A 21,188-nucleotide genomic window follows, 5' to 3' on the forward strand; every position below is an offset into this window, starting at 1 on the left:
CTAGGCGGTCCAACCAAATTGCAGCCTCTCGGGGAGTATCAAAAAAGGATGTACGGCCCTCCGCAACCACTCTCAACCGGGCAGGGAAAATCATGGCATATGGGATCTGTAAATCTCTCAATCTTCTCTTCACCGGAATGAATTGAGCCCTGTTCTTTTGTACATCCAGAGCGAAATCAGGATACATTGCTACTCGCTGACCATTGTAATCCACTGAACCTTTCTGCCTAGCCAAGCGTAGAATGGTATCTCGGTCACGATAGTGAAACAACTTGGCTATGAAGGTGCGTGGGGGGGCTCCAGGAGGGGGTGCTTGAGTTGGAATACGGTGGGCCCGCTCCACTGCGAATTGGGCTGTAAATGAATCTGTACCAAACAGTTGGATTAACCACTTTTCCAAGAAGGATTCTGGGGAGACACCTTCTGCCTTCTCGGGCAATCCAACCAACCGAATGTTGCTGCGACGCAAACGCCCCTCAATATCCGTAAGCTTTTGTTTAAACAGAGAGGCTTGCGACTCCAGACTCTCCAACTGGCCCAGAAGTGTCCTCCAATGTAGACACACGTGTCTCCACTTCACCCACTCTCTCCCTGATTTTTTGCACGTCTTGCCGGAGAAGAGAGAGGTCCATCTGCACCTCTCCTATTTTATCCGTAACACGCTTTTCAGATGCCCCAATGGCCTGCAGGACCTGCTGTAATGTAACTTCAGGGTCCGCCAGTGGAGCCGACAAAGGGGGGGTAACGGGATGTGATGCATCTCCTGAACCAGAGGCTGTAGTGGAGGAGCGAGCAAAGCGGTCCAATTTTCCCGCTGCGGTGGACTGGTTATGTTTGCCCATAATTTCACAGGAAAGATGGGATGATATTTATCCTATAAGCTTATATGCAACCCTGTAACCTGTATAGCTTTAATTACATATAGGTGTACAGCTCAGATTGTATTGCTAGCAGTGCATTGCAGCCAATTATCTTCACAGAGAAAGGTATATCTCCTCCAACAACACTGATAATGATAATCAAATAAGTCCAGAGCCCAATTCAGTTACTCCTCACTTGTACAAGGATATAAATGTACCTGTATCAGATGGATATCACAGGCTGTGTTCACCTAGGCCAGTATGTGGTATTACAGAGGCGCTATGTCCCAGCAGTCATCAACTGCCACAAACTGCCACAGACTGCCTGTAGTATTCCTCTACCCAGATGCTCAACTCTTTCTCTCCCAGTCTCGGGTAAAATGGCAAGAGCACTATCAAAACAGGTACACTATGTACAGCAACTATTCGGATGCACAGTTTTGGGTCCAAAAGTTTCTTTATTCCACTATAACGGAGATCAACAGGATATCTGGGATGGAGAGCTCGTAACTGTGCTTGCTACTCCATGCTCGTCCAGGCCACGCCCCCAATTCAATTGTTTTTTAACGCTGTGGGTGAAACAGGCAAATCTGCTGTTTCATCTCGCACCTCCTTGGTCTGCTCAAAGAAAACATTTTTTTATTAAGTTAAGAAAAATATACATTAAACTGAAAAAATAGGTGTTAAAGTTCATAAAAATAACCTAAAAACTGAAAAGTACTATTTTTAAAAAAAAATAAAAGTGTAATAATTAATAATTTTTTGAAAGTTCCCCCTTCAAAAAAATCCATTAGTAGTGCATGTATTTAAACTTTATTTTTTTTTAAGGTGGGGGGGGGTGGTTGTGCCTGACCTCAGTCAGCTCTCAAAAAATGGTGAAAAGTAGCATGTTATTTATTTATTTTTTAAAACAAAAATCAATTGCTCCCCACTCTATTTAGTCTTAACCCTAGTGCTGGCAGGCTATTGCTGTGTGTGTTAAAATCTTGGAAAAATTTTGCGTAGGGCTCCCCCTATTTTTATTGAACCAGCACTAGGCAAACCAGCCGGGGTGATAGGCACTATAGCGGGGGGGGGGAAACGCAGTTTGGGTCCCACGGCCATAATGACTAAACACCCACAGACTGTTCAGCGCTGGCCTGGATTCCCTAGGGAGTGTGGTCCGCTGAAAAATGTAAGCGGGCCACCCCCCTAGGGACACCCAGCCCAGTGCCGATAGCACTAGGGCTCTTCCTACTACCCCTAAATTGGGATTTTGTATGAGAAAAAAAAATAAAAAAAAATTTGACTTGTGGAACTACATGAGCCAGCCAGCCATGTTGGCCTAAATAGTGTGGGCATGCTGCTACTTGTCTAACTACAAGCACCAGCGTACCCATGGCACCCAGGGCATGTTTGCACTTTAGAACCACAAGTGTCAACATGCTCTTACACCCACGGCTGGCTGTGATCTGTAGTTCCACAAAGGTAAATGTTAAATAAAAGCACAACACCCTCATTCCAACCACAAATCTTTATTTAAAATAATAAATCCCCAAGAAATACAGTAAACACCCTCATGTACACCATAGATTTTTATTAAAAACAAAAAAAAAAAAAATACTCACCATGGACGAAATCCTCAGTTTTCTGATGCTTTACTTACACACACTCATTTACGCAAAGTCCCAACAAATATTTGTACCTTCGAAGAAATGTCCGGCTTGCCAGCTGTCCCACAAATATTTGTACCTTACAAATGTCCATGCTTGGCCAGTGTTCACGAAATGTTTGTAAATAGCAAAACATTGAAATCTGCTGTCCAGTGGGGTGGGGGGGGGGATTGTTGCTTGCAGTGCTGGGGCCCTTCTTGATTGCAGTGTAGGGGCCCATTCTCTTGTGCAGTGCTGGGGCCTTTCTTGATTGCAGTGTAGGGGCCCAATCTCATTTGCAGTGCTGGGGCCCTTCTTGATTGCAGTGTAGGGGCCCAATCTCTTTTGCAGTGCTGGGGCCATTCTTGATTGTATTAATTTTCTTTTATTTTTTTATACTAAAATGACTGCCTTAACCACTCCTCATTTCAAACTCGCTAGGACCAATAATAGAGAGCGAGGGGGTGGATGCAATGTTAACAATTAAATTGAGCGTCTTTTTTTTTTTAAAATGAGCGCTCGAACAGGAAAAAACGAGCGCGGGTTTTTTTTTTTTTTCGAGCGCGGGATTTTCACCCGTCTCGCTAACAATTGAATATGCCCCTAAGAGTCACTTGTGAACTATCAGATCTTATATCTATGAAACAACTGCTGTTCTGATTGGGGGTTCCATTTCTTATTGGGGGAGTTATGTGAATGTGGGTATATTTTTGTTTGTCTATTTTTAGATAATATTGCTTTTCATGGTTAGTAAATGTTATATATTTATTTCTTGGCAATAGATTTTTGACACAGATTTTTATTCTTGATTACATGATACCATCTGCGCAGTTCATTGGTTTCTTTCCTTTTTTTATAGCAATATTTTGAATCAAAACCAGAGAAGAAATAAGTCTGTGCTCGGTATGTCCCATATTATAAATATGGTATTATACCAAGCGCGGGCTTAGAGCCATGCAGCTAGTACCATATATCATATGGGAATACCGAACGCAGGAGTATTTCTTCTTTGGTTTTGTTTCAATATATTGCCTTATGTTGTCTTAGCAGCTGTCCATCAAAGCCCATTTAAGGCTCATTTGGGTGTGGGTTACATGCCAGTGCTTACAAGATGTAAGCCCCCTGTACCTGTGAAGTGAGTGCATCTGATTTTAACTATAATTTAATAGTGTTTGAAGCATATAGGTCAGTGCTTATAATGTGGTGCCCTTGACATTGGGATACAGGCTTAAATGTTTTGATCAAAATAATAACGAATACCTCATGTTTTCATATTGTTAGATACACACAGATATGCAGTGTTAAGGATAAGCACTGAACAACTGTCTTTTAGTTTTGTAAAGCAGAAAAAGTTTGACATTTCAAGACTGTCTTTTGTAATTGGATGGCAAGTCTTTTTGAAGTGAAATTACTTTAGCGGCACTTAGTAAAAATCTTAGTAAGAATCTTTGGAGATGAAAATGTGTAACGGCAGTGACGTCATGCACTTCCCACATGCACACTACCAACAACACAGCACTGCTCTGTATAGCATTTGTGCTGTCAGAGGCCACTTACAAAGGCCTCTGATCTGGTGAATATAGAGGTGGTTCCTCTTGTCCACTATGGTTGAAATCATTTGCTGAAGGGAAGGGTCCAGACCCCCCGTTCTCCTCCTCCTCTCACCCCAGATGGGCTGTGACTCATAACTGCCACCATCCCCCAGGGGTCACTCTCATTACATTGATTCCTGTCTGGAGAAGTTCGGTTCAGTGACAAACAACTAGGCAGATCAGCTGGGAGCTTCCTGCAACACGCTGCCAAACAATTAGTGGACAACTTGACTGAACTGGTGAGATTATAGTGAGTCAAGCAATGTTCTGAGCAATGCTGAAAGGGCGTGGATATGCAGACATGCAGCCAATGACATGGCACTGTGTTTTAAAGAGCTACTGAGGACCTGCTTGAGGTCAGGTACCTGTGCTGAGTGAAGGTGGAGTCTTATGTACTGCAGACAAGTTTAAGCCCAAGGTTAATAAAACCTATTAATTTAAACTTGTAGTTTAGTGTGCCCTCACACACTTGGGAAGCCCCCCACACTTGTACCCTCCTCTGACTTGTTCACTCCCCCAGATACCTGTGCCCTGCCTCCACTTGTGCACTCCCCCAGACACCTGTGCCCTGCCTCCACTTGTGCACTCCCCCAGACACCTGTGCCCTGCCTCCACTTGTGCACTCCCCCACCACACGTGTGCCCTGCCTCCACTTGTGCACTCCCCCACCACACATGTGCCCTTCCTCCACCAGTGCACTCCCCCACCACACGTGTGCCTTGCCTCCACTAGTGCACTCCCCCACCACACGTGTGCCCTGCCTCCACTTGTGCACTCCCCCACCACACGTGTGCCCTGCCCCCACTTGTGCACTACCCCACCACACGTGTGCCCTTCCTCCACTTGTGCACTCCCCCACCACACGTGTGCCCTGCCTCCACTTGTGCACTCCCCCACCACACGTGTGCCCTGCCTCCACTTGTGCACTCCCCCACCACACGTGTGCCCTGCCTCCACTTGTGCACTCCCCCACCACACGTGTGCCCTGCCTCCACTTGTGCACTCCCCCACCACACGTGTGCCCTGCCTCCACTTGTGCACTCCCCCACCACACGTGTGCCCTTCCTCCACTTGTGCACTCCCCCACCACACGTGTGCCCTTCCTCCACTTGTGCACTCCCCCACCACACGTGTGCCCTTCCTCCACTTGTGCACTCCCCCACCACACGTGTGCCCTGCCTCCACTTGTGCACTCCCCCACCACACGTGTGCCCTGCCTCCACTTGTGCACTCCCCCACCACACGTGTGCCCTGCCTCCACTTGTGCACTCCCCCACCACACGTGTGCCCTGCCTCCACTTGTGCACTCCCCCACCACACGTGTGCCCTGCCTCCACTTGTGCACTCCCCCACCACACGTGTGCCCTTCCTCCACTTGTGCACTCCCCCACCACACATGTGCCCTTCCTCCACTTGTGCACTCCACCACCGCACGTGTGCCCTGCCTCCACTTGTGCACTCCACCACCACACGTGTGCCCTGCCTCCACATGTGCACTCCACCACCACACGTGTGCCCTGCATCCACTTGTGTCACTAATTTGCATGTTTTTCCATATAAGTAAAATATTGCAGCACAAAAGTTACCTAAAATGTGTTTGAGGACATTTAACTGGATACATATGCATGTTTATCTCCTCACTACAAAAAAGGTAATGGACATTAAAAAAAAAAAAAAAGTAAAATACAACACACTAATATGAAACAGACCAGATTTGCAGTAATCCATTTATTATTCTTTCAGGAGACATGGGGTATGAAGGATGTATACAGTTCACTGCATGCTTTGGCTCTTTGTTGGCTTGTGGTAATAATATATTATACTCTCTGGCATGCTTGGCATAGTAATTGCCAGACTAGAATCAAAAAGGCTATTATTTTCTAGGACATGGATTGATGGTATTGTTGATGGTGTAAACATGCTCACTTTGTAGAAGTTTAGTATTGTTTTTCATCTGTTCATTTATAAGTTGTGATTTTACTAAGCATTCCTTTTTCAGGTTGGATGGCAGTATGGAGCCGGCCAATGAAATCTTAGAGTCTGCGTCACATGATAGACCATTTGTATCAAAGAACTACAGTGCTGCAGCAACAAAAGATACTTATTCAACATCACCACCAAGTCATGGTAAGGCTTCACTAGATATGACCAACTGTAAACTGTATGTTTTTGCTTTATCATCATCATCACCATTTATTTACATAGCGCCACTAATTCCGCAGCGCTGTACAGAGAACTCGCTCACATTAGTTCCTGCCCCATTGGGGCTTACAGTCTAAATTCCCTAACACACACACACACTAGGGTCAATTTGTTAGCAGCCAATTAACCTACCAGTATGTTTTTGGAGTGTGGGAGGCAACCGGTGCACCCGGAGGAAACCCATGCAAACACGGGGAGAACATACAAACTCCTTACAGATAAGGCCATGGTCGAGAATTGAACTCATGACCCCAGTGCTGTAAGGCAGAAGTGCTAACCACTACACCACCGTGCTGCCCGTGCTTTACCTGTTGTTTTTTCATTGTTCACCATTTATGATTTGTTTTAATTGTGTAGACAGTACACTTCCTTTACTATTATTATGTGGCAATTTCACATGCAGTGGTTTACTCTCCACCTACTATTCTACTATTTTTAAAGTTTTTTTTCGTTTTTTTTTTTTTAAATGAAATTCCAGTCTCTTGTTTGTTAGTTAAAAAATTCCTTGTGTTCACAACTATTAGAATTGTGTAAGTGCCATATAAAATGAAACTAACATGATAAACCATGGCCAAATGAACGGTTTTGTGTTGTGTGTTTTTTATTGTATTATGTTTATTATTATTTTTCTAGGCCTTTATTTACATGCGCTGTTTAGATCATGCCTGCAAGACGACTATTTAATCTCAAGGCTCTGCACAGTACCGCCTTAATAAAATTAAGTAATGCTTGATAATTAAATAAATAATTTTAGGGTGGCCCGCACTCAAAACCTCAACACACACTGTGGCTGGATCACTTATAAATAACTTAAATTAGTTAACATAATAAATTTAGTTAACGGAAATAGCACAGGGTGCTTATTTATATAATTGCAGATGTACTGGTTCTGTTGTATTGTGTGGCACTTTGTATAGAAAAGGCATTCATTTCTGAGGTATATGTCTAATACAAGAAGCATTTGTTGAGGAAGTCTGTTGTGTAGCTTTGAGAGGAAGTCCTCATTAAGGCTAATTAAGTCTATTCATGTGAGTAGCCAACATGTCCTTGTTGGTCTAAATGCACCACAGGAGGTCGTTACTGTTGTTCCCAAGTGCCTTTTGTCCAGAATGTTAGAACCTTTCTGAACATTGTAAACAGAACGTGATGTAGGATATAACAGATAAGTGTAAATTTTGTCAAGTATAAATTCCATTTAAATCCATGTTTGGGGAAACATATTGCACCCTGATACTAAAAATAACTTGGACTTCTTGGGGCCAGCACAGAGTTCAGGGGGCTGGCTTACCCCATGCTAGGCTGTGTCTATAAAACAGCACTGGTTTATACTGAAATGTATCATTATTCTTCCATCTGACTTTATGATACTGGTACCTTCAACCAGTGTGAACTGTCCTTATCAGGACACTTGAGTGATTAAACATCACTTGCTTCAAGATGTGTTTGACAACTTTTTCCCTGCTGTAATTTCCTGTGACCCACAGATTAGACCCAAATCTAATCAGTTTCCAGCTGTTCTGAGATTTGGACCCGGCTTTCCAGTACCACTGCTCTGCTTCGCTACCCAGCAGCTCTGGCCAGTGTGATAGGCCAAGGGGGTATCCATCCATAGCAACCCTGACCTATAGGAAGGGGTCAGGGTTACCAGCCCAGGTGCACCAGCCAAGGGGGTACACTAGCAGCGACAGTTACTCAGAAGGATTGCAGTTCAGGATGCCATGGATTCCAGTGGTGGCAGCAGCTTAAGTTTCGGGACTTGGTGAAAAGCACACACTTCAGCCATAAGGAATTTTCCAACCAGTTATGGCAGTTGGCAATATGATGGATTAATGTATTTGACGCCAAGTCCTGGGAAGAATTAGTGGACTTAATTTGCAGAGAGCAGTTTTACCGCCAGTGCCCATCGGAGGTGAAGGAGTGGGTATTGGACCGTAGCCCAGCAACCCTGGAAAATGCAGCGCAGTTGACGGATCAGTATGTGGCAGTGAGGCTACACTGGCTTGAAGTGCCAGGTTAACAGCCAACCCTGAAGGACTGTACAATCAGGGGGTCACCCCACTTCTACTCACCCCCAGAAGCAAGCATCCAACCAATCTGGTAACATTTACCAGTCACTGCCCCGTCCTGTCCCTGGGAGTCAGAAACCACCGGAGCCCAGGCTGGAGAAGAAGTGCTGCAGCTGCTGGAAAACCGGTCACTTCAGGATGGACTGTCCCACAGCCCCAGCACCCCAGAATTGTGCCCCTAATCTGAGTCCTGGGGCCCAGCTGACTTGGTTAACTGGCGAAGGTGAGCCATTAGAGACTATTTCCACCCCTGCCAGCCCAATGGAGTGTTGAATGAAAGTAACTTGGAGGGAAAAGTCACCTGTGTCTCCACAAGACCCCCTAAAAATGTGGAGGAACCTGCAGCCCCGGTCCAAGTGGGATCCCTGCAGTAAGCGGGACTGAGAGATTCAGGGGCCTCAATAACTGTAGTGAGCCCCCATGTTATTGATACTGCTGCAGTATTGCAGGGTCGCACTGCCAAAGTTACTCTGGCAGATGGACTGGAGAAGGAAGAGCCTGTGGAAAGGGTGTATGTGGACTGGGGAGATGGCCAGGAGTTGCGAGATGCTGCCGTTATGGATGGCCTCCCAACTGATGTGATGTTGGGCTACGATGTTGGGCTTCGATGTTGGGGGTGGAATTGTGACCGCATTTCTCAACTCTATTATGCGGAGCGAAGCTGCCAGACTACAGCCTTCAGAATCTACACCTATACAACCCAGCCCAGAGGAAAAGACCACAGCTGCTAGACAACAGCCGTCATCAGCAACCACAGCTTCAGGCAGCCCAGAAGAAAAGACTCCCATCTGCTATCTCTTCAGGAAACAGCCAGCTCTTTGCCTCTGTAAAGACTACGTCCCTTAGCAACCCAGAGTATGGTGTCTCTTGCCAACCTGATCTTGTAAATGTGCCCGGTAATGCTCCTGTCCCTAGCAGTATGCAGCCCCAGTGGTGAGCAAAGCTGACCCCAGTAACCCCAACATAGACCCCCCTGCAGCGTATTCCAACTTAGACGATAGTGAGGGCCGCAGGTAAGGGTAGGGTAGCTCAGCTGTCTGATCCCTTACTGGAAGGCATGAGGTGCCAGGCTGGCGGCAGCCTTCCAGCGATGGAGGTGGGAAGTGTGACCTGGTGTAAAGGGTTGTTTTACCGTGTAGCTAGGAAGGTAGATGGGGATAGACCAGTCCGGGAACAAGTTCAACTGGTGGCACCGCAGGGCTTTCGCGCGCAACTGATGTCCGTTGCCCACAACTTCCCTATGGCATGACACCAGGGAAGAAACCGAACACTGAAACGCCTAACACAGAACTTTTTCTGGCTGGGAATGTCGGATGACATCCGGGCCTACTGTAAGTCCTGTGATGTGTGTCAGCGTCTTGGGTGCCCCAGTGCTCATGCTCCCCTCAGGTCCATGCCAATAGTTGGGGAACATTTTCAGTGAGTGGCTGTGGACATAGTAGGTCCCCTGCCTGTGCCAAGTAGATCTGGGAAGAGGTGTATCCTCACCGTGGTGGACTTCTCTATCCGACATCCAGAGGCTGTAACTCTGTCCTCCATTACTGCGGAAAAGTTAGCAGATGCGCTGCTTGGAGTATTTAGTAGTTTAGGGTTCCCTAGTGAGATCCTAACCGATCACGGGACACAGTTCATGAGTGAACTGGTCCCGTGAGTCTAGGCAAAGTGCAGTGTGAGTCCCCAGACTAATGGACTGTGAGAGCGGTTCAATGGCACTCTGAAGCACATGCTACGGGCATTTCTAACTTTGGAGGGGGGTACTGGGAATGCTACCTGCCGCACCTCCTGTTTGCTTATCGGGAGGTGCCACAGGATTCTACTGGTTTCTCCACCTATATGGCCGCAGAGTCCGTGGACTACTTGACCTGTTCCGGGAGTCTTGGGAAGGAGAGCTACCCACCCAGGATGTCTCTGTGGAGGAATATGTGTTGAAGCTCAGAGATCGGTTAGAGAATCTCATGGGGCTCACGCAGGCTAAGCTAGCGAAAACGCAGGCAAAACAGAAGACTTTGTATGATCAGGGCACGCGTGACAGAGTATTTTAGGTAGGGCAGTAGTTCCTTGCTCTGATGCCCAAGTGTCAGTACAAGCTGCAGGCTGCCTGGGTTGAGTCATACACTGTCTCAAAATGCCTGAGTGACATCACTGACATGGTGTCATTTCATAGTGATGGTAGACGGCAGTGGACCTCCTCGTAAATATGTTGAAGGGTGTGGAGTCGGTAGCAGTGGTTTGCTGCTTGCTGACTGAGGAACCTGAAAATGACCCACTACCTGACCTCCTCCTGGATGCCAGAGGTGAAGGTGATGTAGAGGAAGTGGGTTAGGATGAGCGGTTGAGTGCCCGCAAGAGGGAGCAGCTTGAGGCAGTGCTGTGGCCCTTTGCGACTCAGTTCAGTATGAAGCCCGGCCGGGCTTCCAAGGTGATGCACCCATGTGGACACTGGTGAGCATAAACCAGTAAGGCAACCCGCTTATTGGGTCTCACCAGAGGCCAAGGAAAGTATATACAAGGAGGTACAGGAAATGCTTGAGCTAGGAATGATCCAACCTCATTCTGGTTTCAGCTGCCTTGGAGTGAGGAGGAGTTTTGCTGAGATGTGCTACTACCAGAGTGATGACTGGGATAAGCCCAGGAGAGATGGAGGATCCTGGGGGAGGTATGGAGGAGACTCTCCAGGCTTTGAGGCCTTGTCCAGGTCCAAGCCCAGCAAAGCAAGAACATGCTGGACTTTTAGCCGGGAGAAGGCAGGAAAGATCAGATACTCAGCCTGTGGAAGATAAGGTACCTCCAGATAATGATTTGAGAGGAAAGGGAGTTATTAAATTTGCAACAAAATCAGGTAAATCTGCTCTGGCTTTACAAAGTTTGAATGCAGCAAAACAAGATCATGCTGGGATTTCAATAGAAGCAAAGCAGGGGAATTGTTGTGATTTGAATGTGGAAGATAAATATCCTGCTAAGGGATAATTAGGGGCTGTAAAGAGCATAAGAGACGCTGATGTGACTGTGTGTCCCCCTTTATCATCTGTGTTGTCTTTGAGCAAAGTGGATGGAACAATGGACAGTGAAAAGCAGCTTGTTAGTAAAACTCAGTCTGCAGTGTTTGACAGTGATATGGCTGGTGAGGGGTTAACCAGTCAGCCTGTGTGTAATGAAGGTTATCCCCACTGCACTTCCTCGGCATCATGTACTAAGTCAGTTATGGAAATTCCCCAGGCTCCTGAGGCAACCCTTGTGGCAGGAGTATCAGACATTGCAGATGTTAACAAAAAATTGGCTACTCACCCTGAAGGGGTTACTGCAAAAGTCGAATTGCCAGATTCTGGACAAAGTGAAGCTGAGAAAGTGTTGTTGCCAGAGCTGATTCGTCAACTAGAGTCAGAGGTTGATTGGCGTGAAAAGAAATTGTGCTTACAGTTCGGACCGGGCAGTATACAACCGCGAATTAGTGGTTATGGAAGCTGAATTGTCAGAAAAGATCTGCAGAATTAACTTTCTAAGGGATCAGCATGATCAGGAGAGTAAAAAGAAAATTTTTCAGCTCTCTGAGGACTCTGGGCAGTTACCCGCAAATGAGCCTGTTCAGCCTGATGATAGCGTGCCAGTTAACCCATTGTATAACACCATTAAAGCCCTGGTGGGGGAACCGCTGGTGATGGAATCACAAACTGCTGGTGCAGAGGTGGAGGGGTTCGCGGACTCAGCGGCAGTCAGTGCGGCTGGGCCGGCATCCTCTTCTCTGTCCTCGATTGCGGTGGTGCAGCCAGCGGTGAGTGGTGTCCTGGATGCGGAAGCTGAGTCATTCTCAGGTGCGGCACTTCTGGTTGTTTCGGAGAGAGAGAGCAAGAGGGCTCAGCTGCATACTCCAGTGCAGGAGACTAAAGCTGATGGCAGTGTGAATCGGTGCGCTGGTAACCTAGCAACTGTGGACTGTGATTCTAAGTTAAATAATGATCTGCCGGTTTCTGTTGCTTCTGTAAATACTGCTTCTAATGCTAAGCCTAATTTTGACAAAAATGCTTTATCCCCAATACAGGCTAAGGTAATTGAAACAGTGTTTGGTCCATTAAAAATAGGGTACCAAGGCTGCCTTTAAAGTAATAGAGGCTGCTGCCAGTGTAATGCCAAATATGCTTTCACTGTCAGAAAGTGCTGGTAGATCAGTGAGTATAGGAGGTGCTGCAAGGCAAAGCTCTCTTTCAATTTGTAAAGCTATTGATTCATGTGTGGTTCAGGCCTCTGCTTCTTTAGGGGTTAATAGTTCAAAGCATATGACAGGCAATAGCGTGGGTCAGAATAGCATTTGTTATAGTGTTGTTTCTCTAAATGAATATCAGGTTCCCACTACATCCACTGTAGTAGTGGGGGATACAGCAGGAGTTGTCCCTGTAGCTGGTAAAATTTCCTATGCAAGGGCTGTCTCTGGCAACCAGAGAGATAGAGCTAATACGTCTCATTCCCACCCTCAGCCACAGCCCCAACTGCAGACAACAGGGCAGCCTTTTAAACTGAGAAATGTTGTGCAATTAAAGTACATAGGGAAAGAGTCTTTTCCAAACCGAACAGACTTTTTTTAAGCTTTTTAATTTCCTATTTTGCACAATAAATACAAGATATTGGGCCAGTCCGCGCAATCTAACCAATTGCAGCCCTTCAACTCACAGTACACATTCCCTTAAAAGTACTTCACACACATAAAAATCAAACAAATATGAGAGAAGATGGCACTATAGGTAGATAATTCAGATGCTGATCAACACATAATCAAATGGCCATACAATTCAAGTGCTGGATATATTCCATACAATTCAAATACTGGATGTGTTCACTCTTCTCTGTTACGTTAGATCCTCTGTATTCACTCGTCAGATGGATGTACATAGAAAAAAATATAAAACAGACATAGTGCAATCTGTATATATAATACAATAATCAAGGAACAAAACTATCCTCGTAAGCCCGTGTTGGGAATAATAATATATAAACACCCCGTGAGGAGAGAATTTTTCTGAACCCCTTAGGGGTATACACTTACTAGAACCAGCTTTAAATAAAGCATATAAAAAGACACATTTCCTTATGCGCCCATGTGATCGGAAAATAGTATATAAACACCTCGTGCAGAAAAAAAAATCTTCTTTACCCCTTAAGGGTGTACACTCACTAGAACCAGCTGTAAATCAAACGTATCACGGAGTATGTATAGCTTCTTATCCAATCTCCATACGGAACACCAGATTCCACCCTTTCCGGAAAACAGTGAGCGTGATGGTAAATAAAACTCAGCACGGATTGTCCAGGGTAGCACTCCCGCAATTACCGCCTTCCAAAAGAGCAGAGTTCTCACACCAATGGAATCCCCGTCGGAGCGCCTGACGTCACTCACTTCCGACGCGTTTCGATTCAAAAATCTTTATCCAGGCAATTTCCTATTTTGGCTTCAATGCATCTGATCTGTTCGTGTGTATTCATCCCATGAGCTCCCCGGAATATGACATGAGTTTTATGTCTTACCGAGGGCTTCAGATCTTTTGGTCTAAGTGGCCAAATCTTAAAAATACCAACCCGTGGTCAAGCTACAGGGCTGTTCCCATAACTCGGCAGGAAAAAGTAAAGATTACAATTCTTGTCCGGAACTAATCTATCCCAGTAGCAGATCTAGCGTTTTGGCTCAAAAGATATGCGGACATAGTGATCCCATTAGAAAAAGTCCCAGATCCCAGCTGTCATGTCTGGGGTGGCGGGTGGTCAGCCGTAGTCCATCTGCGATGCACGGAGGCTGGCCCAGGGCATATTCCATCCTCGGCTTTTATTGGCCAAGAGCACATCCAATGCTTTTACCCTGGGCAGCCGAGGATGTTCCATCACTGCAGTGACTTCCGTCACCTCAGCGTGAACTGTCCGGTGACTAAGTGTGGGCATTGTGGAGGCCTGGGGCATGAGACGCGGAAATGTAAGATCATTAGATGTAATCTCTGTGGTGTAATAGGGCACCCCTTTAGCCGTTGTCCCCAGGCTTTCCACAATGAGGGGGAAATTCAGGATGGTGAACTGGCTCAGGTTGCAGAATTAGTAGAGGCAGAGACAAAAACTTCTGTTGTTCAACTGGCACCTGATTCTGCTCCAATGAAACCTGTTCCTGCACCAAGGAGGGTACGGTTAGTGACTGTGGTAGAGAAAGCAGTAGAGGAGCCATTTATAGTCCCAAAGAAGAAGGGTAAGAAAGGGCGTGGAGGGAGCTTAGAAAAAGGGGAATTGATTGTGGAAAATAAATTCCTTGTTCTTTCAAGCGATGAGGAAGCGGAAGGAGATGTGGTGAGGCAGATGGATGGGAGTTTGGTACTTAGACCTAAGGTAATGAAAAGGAAAATCAAGCTCAAGTTAACAACCCAATGTGAACCAAGTATCATATACAAAAAACCAAAGGACAAAAGTAAAAATAAAAAAGTGGATTCTCTGGTGGGTAAAGATTTCTTGAAGCCATCTGCAAGTTTTAAGGTTAATCCACTAAGTGTGGAAGAGTTAGCTCAGTTGTCTTCTCCCCCGCCCCCTTCTCAGGTATTTCCTTCTTCTTTGGTGGTCCCAGTTACTACCTCTCCCCCTGAAAAAATTAAATTCCCAGCCCTAACTCCTTCCCCATTAGTCAACCCCCTTTCTGTCCCTGTAGATCCAGGTCATTTAGTCCCTATCCCCTTAGGCAATTTAGGGGTAAACAGGGCAATATCTTCTGTGGATGTGGCAAAGGCATCTAATTCAGAGTCAGTAATATGTAAAATAACAAGGAGTAAGATGTCTTATGGTTTTGAGTCTTCTGGAGCGGAGCATGTAGAAATTTCCCTCTCTGACAGTGAGAATGTCCCTTTGGGCATCAGAAGAGGACTCCACCAAACGGGCAAAGAAGAAGTAATCTGGCTCCTACTTGTATAACTCAGAAGGATGGCTTCCCAGCCCATAAGGTTTGCCACCATTAATGTGGCATCCATTCTGTCCGGACGAGCTCGTTACATGGGCTTTGATTTTTTTCAGCACGGTTGAGGCTGATTTTTGCAAGAGACCAGAATAGGTCGGCTTGCTGACCTACATAAAGCTAAGAGAGAGTGGAGGCGTGGGCCTTCATACTGGTCTCTTGGGGCCGAGCCGTATGGTGGGGTGGCGGTCCTTTTTACCGACATGATAACTGTCCAACGAGTTATAGAGCTCCAAGTAGGTAGATGTATGATTTTGGATGTCAACCTGAGAGGACAGGACCTGAGATTGATCAACATCTGTGGTCCTCAAACCAAATGGGAAAGGAGAAGTGTCTTTTCAGGGAGATAAAGCCATATATTTTTTCGGCCTGGCAGTCTTTGGTGGTGACTTTAACTCTATTATTAGGATCAAAGACAGGGAAGGTTCAAGGGCTTCTCTGGGCTATGATTCCATTTTTCTAGTTAGTATGATGAGGCAGGCAGGTCTGGTGGATGTGCATGTTCGCCATTTCCCAGACCTCACGGGTTTCACTTATTATAGAGGTAGCTGGAGGTCTAGGATAGATAGGTTTTTCGTTAAGGAGAGCTCGAAGACTTTGGCTCCAGAGCTAAAGCTGGTAGAGTTCTCTGATCACGTTTACCTTATTGTATCCTTGAATGCTTCAGGGACTCTTCAGAATTGTAGGGGCCTTTGGCGCCTGAACTCTAAGCTCCTAGAGGAAGAGGTGATAAGACAGTCCTTTAGGGACTTCTTTGAATCCCAAGAGATGCTTTTGGAGGCAGGTTGGAGTAGGTCAGAGTAGTGGGAGATATTTAAAAAGAGAACCCGTGGTTTCTTCGGTGACCTGATAGCTAGAAACAATTTGCTAAGAGAAAATACCTATTCAGCATTGAGAAGGAAACTTGGATTCCTGATATCTGAACAGGGAGATGGTGGGGAAATCCCCCGAGTGAAGGCTCAGATGAGAGAGATGCAATATGACCGGTTTGCTCCCTTGGTTCTGGAGAGGGATTACGGGAAGTACCACTCGCCCGACCCTTACCTTAACTGCAGGAAGCTGGTAGATATGGAAGAGGTGAGAGGCCTGTGCAATGCGGAGGGTGTTCTCAGGGAGGATAAGGAGGGCATCCTTGGTGCAGTCTTTCTACTCTGATCTTTTGTATGAGAAATCACTAGACAGAAAGAAGATGGACCATTTCCTAAGGGAGATACTTGGACTTGAGGATCTCAGCAGTTCGCTTGAGTCTTTGGGCAGCGAGATAACGGTGGATGAAGTCAGAATGGCCATAGATGAGTTGTGTAAAATGAAATCTCCATGCCCGGATGGCTTAACCTCCGAGTTCTTTAAGACTTTTGTGGACATTCTGGCTCCACGCCTCGTGGAGGTTTTTAATGAGAGCCTGGAAAAAGGGTTTCCGCACCTATTTTGCTGTCCAAAGGGAAGGATCAGTCGCGTATTCAGAACTGGCGCCCCATAGCCCTTCTCAATACCGACAGAAAGATTTTGGCAAAGGTACTTTTTAATAGACTGATGCAGTTCTCCGGTCAAATGCTTTCACCTTCACAGCATTGCACTGTGAAAGGCCGAAGTACCTTCAGTGCTGTCCTGGGGGTACGGGAGGCAACAGAGCGGTGTCGGCCTGAGAAGTGGGGAAAGTAATTTTTAGCTCTGGATCAGTCAAAGGCCTTTTACAGGGTGGATCACGAGTACCTGTGGGCTCTACTTCTGAAGTATGGTCTTCCAGTGCGGGTAGTGAATTGGCTTCGTACTATTTACAAACAGGCCGAGTGCTTCCCCCTTGTGAATGGTTGGGTAGGTCCATCCTTTGTGGTCAACTCTGAAGTAAGGCAGGGTTGCCGCCTGAGCCCCCTCTTGTATGTGTTTGCAATAGATCCTTTCATTCGAAGGATTGAAGGCAGCTCGATAGGAGGGGTGCTGTTGGGTCCGGAGTGTCCTTTGAAGATGGTGGCCTACGCTGACGATGTTACTGTCGTCTTGTCGAGTCCTGTGGAAGCAATAGGGGTTGCAACTCTGGTCTGCAGGTACTCCGATGCCAGTGGCTCGAAAGTAAACCAGGAAAAGAGTGAAGTTTTCTGGATGGGGTTGGAAGGTGGTCAGTTCGACCTTCCGGACAGCCTTCCCCAGGCCAGTAGTAAGATCACAATTTTAGGGATTTAATTCGGACCAAGTGATTGTCACACAAAACTGAGAGATTAAACTGGAGGAAGCTTCTCAGAAAGTGGAGAGCTGGAAGCTTTCTCTTAGGGAAAGAGTAGACCTTGTGAAGACCTACCTGATCCCGGAGTTTCTGTATATTCGCTATTTGTGCCTCTTGCCACAGTCTTTATGGTCTAGGGTTTATGCAGTTTTCTTCCTTTTACTTTGGGGAAATAGGCTGAACCTGATCAAACGAACTGTGACCTACAGATCGAGGAGGGATGGTGGCCTGTGTATGGTTAATCCAGTGCTGTTCTTTCTAACAACTTTTTTAAAGTTGCACCTCAGTAGTCTTTCTTGAGACTCCTCCTCAATGGGTAGGTGGCTTTAGGGCCTGGGTGCATCCCTCCTTAATGTTTGGATGGAAGGTGGCAGGGTGAGGACCTTGCGGGTCCGTCATGAGTATCTCCTGACCTATGCATCTCTGGGATTGAAAGCGACAAGGCGTTGGGGCCTGGAGGCGGGGGAAGTTAGGAACTTCTCTAGAAGGGAGTTGGAGAGGAGAGTCCTGCACTCTCACTTCTGGGCTCAGCTGTCACTGAGAGACTGCCCAGGTGATGTATGCTCAGAGGGTCTTTCCCTGGTTAATTTCGGGAGAGTTCCTCTGAAGTTTTGGGACATTACCTGGCTCTCTTTCCATGGAAGACTCTATGTGAGAGGGAATCTGAAGTATAGAAATGCCGATGATCGTGGTTGCCCACAGGAGGAGTTTTAGGGGAAGGAGGAGACTATGGACCACTTCTTGCTTGAGTGCCCCTTTAACATAGAAAATTACAGGAGAGTTTCCAGGTCTTTGGGCATCCTTTGCCTTTCGGGGCTCAGTTACCCTGAATGGGTCTTTGGTGCATTCAAGGGTTGGTGGCGGGTTTTTGATTTTGGCACCCTTTTATTAGTTTGTTTAGTTGCTAGATTCTTCACTTGGAACGCTAGGTGTCAGGTTTCCATCAGACAAAAGGTCCTTCCCTGTGAAGTGGTTGTTGGTGACAATTTTCACGAGGTGTGGAAATTAAGGGATATGCAGAAGCGCTGGATGACCAATGCAAACTGGGTCAGGCTCTGGCGGGGTCTGAGGCCTTCGTAGGGGGGCCAAAGTCCAGTATGTCTTCCCATCTGTGGCTGCCTATCTTTTCACCTCCCTTAGATTTTGAGTGCATAATTGCCGGTATTTTTTATATATGGCTACATACATCTAAACGTTCAGTTTATTTCTTCTTTGCTTAAGAATATTTTGATGGTTTGTTGTGATTTTGGTGGTTGGGGGTGGTTTGTAGTGTTTGTTTGGGTGGTTTTTGATGTGGCTTTAAATAATGTATTATATTTGTTTTGTTTTCGTTTATTTGGTGTGAGCACCCTTCTGTTTTTATGTTGTGCTTTTATCCTGTTATTTATTATGGACTAATGCTGGACTTTACGGGACATTTCCCTTAATATTTATGTTCTTTTAATTTTGGGTGCCACATTGTGTGTTAGTTGGTTATGTTAGGTTGCAAGATTTAAATAAACAATATTTCCAGCCATCACATAGTCCATGGGCAACCTCCTTTGTATTGGTTCCCAAAAAAGACAAGACAACGCGGCTTTGCGTAGACTACCGAGGTGTACGAGGTGACCGTGTCTGATGCCTATCCCCTGCCCCGAATTGATGCTCTGTTAGACGAGTTAGCTAGAGCAAGGTATATTTCCACCTTTGACATGAGCAAGGGGTATTGTAAGATACCGCTGGCCCCCGAGGCTCAGGAACGGTCAGCATTCATCACCCCATTTGGCCTGTTCAAATTTAAGTCAATGCTATTTGGGATGAAGAACGCGCCAGCCACCTTCCAGCTTGTGGTTGAATGTTAAATAATAAACAAGGAGGAATGTAAAAGCTTTTACAATATATGGTTGTAGATATAACTTTTTATAAATAAAGGTGAAATTTGTATTTTTGTCTCATACATATAATTATATATCACATAACTATAAAGAAGCCCTATAGCTGTTTGATAATTACCTAATTAGTACTGTGTGAGTTACCTATAGCTGAACATATATAAAACACCATTGTAAGTGTTTCTGCATGTGGATGGAGAGATAATATGCTATAAAAATTTAAGAAATAAGATATTTTTAGTTACGTATAGATACTTAACTAATGGGTAAATCATATTTAATTGTTTTTGAAAAATAATGTCCAAAATTGTGTTTACTTTCTTTTTTAATTTGAATTATTGGGAAACAAAAACCAGGCAATAAGAAATTTGTTTAATGAGCTCTGTGAAATACTACACTGAACCGGGTTTATAAAATGTTCTGGGAAAATGTTCAGTATGACTAATGTCAAAGTACTTCTTTCCTATTTAGGAGGGCGTTGGCCTCCCCCTGTCCTTTTCTTGGCTTTCAAAGCACATGAATAGAGGTGGAACTTGTGAAGATAGGATTTGTTAATTTTATGAATTCCTTCTTATTGGAAGAAACTAAAAATACATTTTGTTTCCCTATTTCGATTTACTGATCTACTTTGTGTTTATATTATTAATTTATAGATTTTTAAATAAATATTAGACTCCATTATGTTACTCTTCCTTTATTTATAATTTGTTTAAGATTAAAGTTGTTGATTCTAAGGGTAGCCACACCAGTAGATTATTTCAGAATTTATTATTATTTGTCAGGATTTATTATTAATAGACAGTGCTATATGCAGAATGTGCTTGTATCTTCTCTAAGCTACTGTGCCAAAAGACAGGCAACAACTGCAGTATAATGCAATCATTACAAACATATAGTTGGACAGTATGTAATCAATACACTAATGTTTTATGCTTTGTGCTTTGATTCATATTACTTCTGGTGTGGAAGTTATTTTATTATAATAAGCTGTGAAGTGAACAAAACTTTAGCAGTTCTGCATAGATTTGAAAACTATTTAAGAATATATTTTGGTGACTGATCTGTTATGTTGGTTTGTACAGCCTTTTCAGATGAACTTGGGGCTGCGGGAGGAACAAACTTAGAAGATGAAACCAATTCTCTTCGACTAGATGAAGACAGCGAGAACCCACCGATGGTCTTGAGGACAGAGTGAATGTTTATACTAGCTATTTCTCACCCTAGACACAGAACTACAAGAAGATTTATCTGGGTCTCTTGTGTTTGCTGCTATAAACTATAGGAATCAGGGAAGATTCAATTGCATTTCAAAATTGTGCATAATACATTTTGGTTCTTTTTAACAACAAGAGAAATACAAATATTTTTACTTGACTTTCAGTCCAGTTTTACCTGTTGGTGTGCGTTTGCCAAATCAAGCTATGATCTGTCGCTTAGCATGTTGCTGTGTGCCAACAAATTCTAGTAAAGATAGAAACTGCTAAACTAATCTAGAACCTTCTTAAAACATCTGTGGATAAAATATATTGTGTGTGTGTATATATGTATGTATATTTTGTGGCTAAAGTAAAACAAAATACAGCTTATTAGCTGGCAAATGTAAATATTGGTTACTTTAACTCGCTTATTTTTGCTTCAGGTAGCTAAATTCATACTAGTAAAATCAACTCAATTTAACATGTATTAATCTCTCATCCACATCTTTTCTGTGTCCACAAAGCATTCTACCAAACCGTATCACCACTGTCAAAACGCAGACCTACTTCACTTCCCATAGA

At 44.9% G+C, this 21,188-nt stretch overlaps 1 protein-coding gene across 1 annotated transcript in view; it reads left to right on the forward strand.

The window, feature by feature from the left end:
- Window positions 1-21,188, forward strand: part of WIPI2 (WD repeat domain, phosphoinositide interacting 2) — a 289,569-nt gene that overhangs the window by 267,798 nt on the left and 583 nt on the right. The window contains exons 9-10 of the mRNA XM_075179984.1: window positions 6,083-6,210; window positions 20,493-21,188. The exon at window positions 20,493-21,188 is cut by the window's right edge and continues 583 nt beyond it. Coding sequence (XP_075036085.1) covers window positions 6,083-6,210; window positions 20,493-20,605 — 241 coding nt within the window. The 3' untranslated portion in view covers window positions 20,606-21,188. The remainder of the gene's footprint in view (window positions 1-6,082; window positions 6,211-20,492) is intronic.

Source organism: Mixophyes fleayi, chromosome 7, assembly GCF_038048845.1.
Source record: "Mixophyes fleayi isolate aMixFle1 chromosome 7, aMixFle1.hap1, whole genome shotgun sequence".
NCBI lineage: Eukaryota > Metazoa > Chordata > Amphibia > Anura > Limnodynastidae > Mixophyes > Mixophyes fleayi.